The sequence below is a fragment of the Triticum dicoccoides genome, chromosome 3B (genome assembly GCF_002162155.2).
Source record: "Triticum dicoccoides isolate Atlit2015 ecotype Zavitan chromosome 3B, WEW_v2.0, whole genome shotgun sequence".
In the NCBI taxonomy this organism is placed as follows: Eukaryota; Viridiplantae; Streptophyta; class Magnoliopsida; order Poales; family Poaceae; genus Triticum; species Triticum dicoccoides.
In genome coordinates, this window is record NC_041385.1 from 445,406,934 (window position 1) to 445,412,482 (window position 5,549).

General features: G+C 45.9%; 1 protein-coding gene across 1 annotated transcript; it reads right to left on the bottom strand.

The window, feature by feature from the left end:
* Window positions 1-6: 6 nt before the first annotated feature.
* LOC119276443 lies at window positions 7-5,001 on the bottom strand. Its single transcript, XM_037557493.1, has 5 exons — window positions 4,724-5,001; window positions 4,463-4,549; window positions 4,156-4,337; window positions 1,738-1,866; window positions 7-930 (listed from the first exon to the last, which is right to left on the bottom strand). Exons 1-5 carry the CDS (start codon window positions 4,898-4,900, stop codon window positions 381-383), a joined length of 1,125 nt encoding a protein of 374 aa, XP_037413390.1. The 5' UTR covers window positions 4,901-5,001; the 3' UTR covers window positions 7-380.
* Window positions 5,002-5,549: the final 548 nt, after the last annotated feature.

Consider the following 5,549-nt stretch of genomic DNA (forward strand, 5'->3'; position numbering starts at 1 on the left):
ACTGTTCTACATCCCAATGAACTAAACTACATTAGTAGGATTGTTTTGCCATCTTCGTCCATCTTGACATCTGTCCACCCAGCAAACTCTTCCTTTTCTGGGCACAAACCTGGCATATCCAATTTCTCTACCCACCCGGCTTTTGAGAATCCATCTTGAGCTTCTGCAGGGTACTTCGAGAAACGGAACTTGAACAGCTTCAGAACATCAGAGGTATCATAAGGTGTCTCTGGTGCAATCTGAGCAACACCATACGGGTGAGACAAGCCATACCTGTGTAACCTCACCAATGACCGTCCAGCAATAAATAACGGCCATGGAGGCCCAATCTTTGCTGGGTCATTACACCTCTTTTTTTTCTGTTTAAAGCGGAAGTCAAGTCACTGTGAAAAACATGGATGGTGGTCATGCAGGCAGTATGAATTATCAGCATCCAAGTATGGCAATGCCGCAAGCAAACAATCCCTGCGGTGGAAGTCATCTTGTGTACCAAATTCACTACATTCATCACCAAGGGTAAGGTCAATCCTTTGCAGCAGCTGTTGCAACGCCAGAGGTTTAAGGATACTGGCATGACAAGTGAGCAATCGCTTGTCTACGAGTATAGCATCACTAAGTTTGTCAAGAAGATTCAGAAGGCCTCCAGGAAGCTCCTCGTCCAGAACTGCACCACCAACAGATGCCTCCAGCATTTGCCGTATCAAACCTAACGCTGCCTTGTAAGCCAAATGATGATTATCAAATCCTGTCAGCTCATCTTCCATTGCCGTTGTCCTGAATGCGAACCCAGCACGACTAGTTGATATTGCCAGGTTGTACACATTAATCAACTTGGTAACATTCCGCCCCCTCATAAGGTTCACAGCAATTAATGACAGAATTGAGTCAATGGTACTGTCTCCCTCTTCTGTTAACTCGTACCTTGAAGTGGTTGCAGCCATGGATTTCGAGTCGAACGACTAGTCGCGACTAGTCGTCGACTAGTCGACGAGTCGTTACATGAAGGTTGACTCAACCTGTCGACTCGAATCATTGGATGAGTCGAGCGACTTGATCGACTAGTCCCGACTAGTCTCGACTAGTCGCGGTTTTTGAGTCGAACGACTCGATCAACCTGTGATGGAAGAGGAGTTGGGCGTAGAAAACGGAGCAGAGAAGGATGGGGGAGGCGGAGAGGAAGGGGCGAAGGCAGAGAAGCCATGGAAGAGGAGCTGCAGCAAGGCCATTGCAGCTGTCGATTCGTTCCTGGAGGCTGGAAGGGGAGCAGGTGAGAGAGAGAGAGAAAGAAGAGAGTGGATGGACGGTGAAGATTAGAGAATATAGATGGTTCAGATTGAGCTAGGCAGGCTAGGGTTTCATTGGGCCTTATTGGGCTAATATTGCTTCTGGGCCAATATTGAAGGAAGATTGGAGCGTCTGGAAACCTAGATCGAACAGTTCCACTCCCCTCCCCCGACCCAGCTCTCTTCTGCAGCAGCCGCTGCCGCTGGCTGGCTGCTCGTCCCCTTCTCCCCTGGTTGCTGCTGCTCATCCCTTGGTTGCTGCTACTGCAGGTCTGCCCCTCCCATCTCTTGCTGCTGCGGCTCCTCCCTTAGTTGCCGCTGGTCTGCTCCCTACTACTTAACTCACGTCGACTCATCGCATGTCGACTCGTCGACCATGAGTCACGACTAGTCACGACTAGTCTAGAGTCGCCCCCCCTGAGCGACTCGCCGACTCATCGACTCAAAAACCTTGGTTGCAGCATTCAAATCTTCTTCTCTAATCAACTTTTCTGCCTTTACTTCATGCAGAAGTGGAAAATTCTTCGCATATGTGATGGGATCCAGCCACTTATCCAATGCAATATCAAGATAATTTGTGTACCTGCATAAGAGGAATCAAAGGTATGGAAATCATTGAACAAATAAGAAGTACCTAAAGAAGCAGATATTCGGCTGCATATGTAACTCGAAAAAAATACAGATAATCATTGGGCTTAAACAGCCACTTGGTACATTACACAATCAATTCATCTTCTAAACTCAGATAATATTTCGCTACTTACTCCCTCCGTCCCAAAATAAGTCACGTGGCTTTAGTTCAAATTTGTACTAAAACCACGACACTTATTTTGGGAGGGAGGGAATACATCACTATTCGTCTTTTACAGATTGAGCATACTGCAGTATGGGCTCACTAACCCTACAGAATGTGCTCCTGGTTTAAGGAACCATTCAGCTTATGTTCCGTTCGCAAGCTTGCTGGCTTCCCAAACGAGCCAGCTTCTGGTGAAGCCAGCGCTAGCTAGCTTCTCGGGGAGCCAGCGAGCGTTCGGCACGCTCGGGCCAGGTTGTAGCCGCAGAAAACGATTCGTATTGGGGTATAGCGAGAAAATGTTTCGTCTATGGCACTTCGGAAGGGCAGTCGTCTGTAATTTTGATCAACTCCTACTTCACGTTTTCGCGAAGCTCGGCTTCAGCTGCTCCAGAAAATTACACTGCAGTGCTCTTGTTCTCCCGGAGCTGGCTTCTCGGAGCTGAAACGTTCGGTTGGCTTCACTCCGCTATTTTAAGGAAGCTGGCCGTGGAGAGCTCCCGAACGGGGCCTTAATAAATAGCATTGCAGCAAACTCATGGCATATCATTGATGAAAGACAGAATAATACATGAAGATTGCCATGGTGCAAATAAAAATACTAACAGCGGGAAATTGGGGGTTGTAGCTAAATAAAACAACTACTTGGGCATAGCTACTAGCCTACCAGAAGAACATACATCATGGGAAGAGGCAATAATTGCTTCACAGAACAAAGAACAACTGTTCATGCAACACATTAAACATAAGTCATTAGCAGCTAGTATGTAGTTTCACTGGATGAAACTTTACGATGAAGATTTATTTCAATCAAGAATTTTACAGCTTATAAGATGAGTTAATGTCACTGAGTGCAAATGGAGTTACACTAACCCTGGTCAAGCTATTTTACATGTTTTATAAAGAAAATTCATGTGTACATGTTGGAATACACTATGAACATCAGTGGAGAAAAAGGTGTGCCTAGGCGCTAGGCGACAACAGAACACTACTGCTTAATCATGCTAGGAGAGACAGGCGGTAGGCAGTGGCAAAAGCGCACAATTAAAACCTAGTTTTTTTTTAATATGCACATATCTATGGGAAAACCATGTATTGGCATAGCAAAATGACACAGATTTACCTAAAAATTGAAGAACATATGGAAAAGCAAATATTCCTGAAGAAAGGAGGTGTCGATCCAAACAAGGTCTCTCTGCAAGAAGAAAACAAGCCCCCCACCACCCAACCCCACCCACCCACCAAATATTTTCGTTTGCTTCTCTGCAATAAGAAAACAATCAATTCATCTTCTAAACTCAGCTATATTTCGCTACTTACTCCCTCGGTCCCAAAATAAGTGACGTGGTTTTAGTTCAAATTTGTACTAAAACCACGAGGACGGAGGGAGTATATCACTATTCATCTTTTAGACTCTGAGCATATTGCAATATAGTCTCACTGACCTACAGAATGTACTCCTGGTTTAAGAAAGCATTCAGCGTAATACTCCCTCCGTTCCTAAATATAAGTCTTTTAAGAGATTCTACTATAAACTACATACGGAGCAAAATGAGTGAACCTATACTCTAAAAGGCGCCTATATACATCCGAATGTAGTCTCTACAGTGGAATGTCCAAAAAGACTTATATTTAGGAACGGAGGGAGTAAATAGCATTGAAGCAAACTCATGGCACATCATTGATGAAAGACAGAATAATACTCCCTCCATTCCTAAATATTTGTCTTTCTAGAGATTTCAACAAGTGACTACATACGGGACAAAATGAGTGAATCTACACTCTAAAATAAGTCTACATACATCCGTATGTTGTGTCCATTTGAAATGCCTAGAAAGACAAATATTTCGGAACGGAGGGAGTACATGACAATTAACAATGCCTTGGTGCAAATAAAAATACTAACAGCGAGAAATTGAGAGTGGTAACTAAATTAAAACAACTGCTTGGGCATAGCTACCAGGAAAACAGAAATCATGTCAACAAAAACTCAGCAACAAGTCAACGAAAAACAAAGCCGTGTTTCCATTATATATAGAGCATGACCACGTGAGTAGCAAAGTTAAAAAATTAACTTACATCAATTGTGAAATCAGAGGCAGCTTAGCCCCATTTGAAGTTGACGAAAACTGCCGCCTCCTTCCAAACGAGCAGCTCCTTGGCCATGCCACATGTGCAGATAGCTCAGTGGCCCTCCATCGACCCGAAGTCACCGGATAGCTTTGCACATTTGGGGATCTTCCACCTCCCATCTCAAGTGGCTGCAACTTAGCAACAATAAGTATGTCATGACAACAAGTTACTACCTTAACTTTGTGATCACGTAGACTAAGTACACCCATAGAAGCAGCACAGAACAATATTACATACAGCACCATGGATATACCTTGTCGTGGTAGGAGGCCCTATCACTTGAGATGAAGGCCGCGTCGCCTGGGGAGCTTTGCATGATTCCAGCCGCCAACTGGCACAGCTGCAACACAGCACCGATCAGGCAATCAGTAACTCATGGCAACCAATTACTACCATAATTTATAATCACGCATGTGCAACGGAACGGATAGAAATGTAAAAGGCACATGTAAGATTAAAGAACCGCGCGGTCACACTGAACTAAAAGAACATCCAACCGAGAACAACAACATACCGTGTCGTGGCAGGAGGTCTCGTCGCGGAGAAGGCCTCTCGTGGCGCGGAGTGGGGGAGATGGGTGGTTCATCGTCAATAAGAACGGACGCTCTTCGGACACGACGGCCGAGGCGGAGGCGCGGAGGGGCGCGGCGTAGGAGATCGCTGACCGGCGGGCGATAGCAAAGAGACCCATGAGCGCCGGCGGCGGCGGGGCTCGAGGCGCGGGGCTCGGGGTGCCAAATGTGGAGCTAGGGTTCGGGGTGCCGAATGCGGAGCTAGGCCCCTGGGTGTCGATTCAACATGAAAGTGTCTGCGCCGAACTAACGAGTGGGCTCACTTAAAAAAAACGAGCAGGCCCGGTTAAAAAAAAAAAAAAGACTAGAGCCCATTTTTAACTAGAACCAACTCCTATTTGGTCAATGAAATAAAGGAGAGCAACTAGAGCGCTCGTAACGATCGGTTCGGGAGCACTCCGCGCATGACAAGTGTCGCGCGTGGAGCGCTCCTCCAAGAGAAAAAACAGCCGACGCGGTTGGTTCCCGATTTCTCTTTCCGATTTGTGGTTTCTTGCGTTTGCAGTTTGACCCTCCAACTACCATAATTTTCTGTTTTTCCCTTTCCGCGCGATAACACAAAGAAAATACCGGCCAACCGCGTCGGTTCCCTGTTTCCCTTTTAGTTTCCCTTTCTATTCCCATTATATTTCCGGGAAATGGAGATGGGGTAGTTACGGGCGGGGACTACCAACACTATCAAACGTGACCTTTCAAGTAAGGAAAAAACAGTAACTTTTTCATACAAACGAAGAAAGACATGGTTTGACGCACGGCCGTGATGACTGC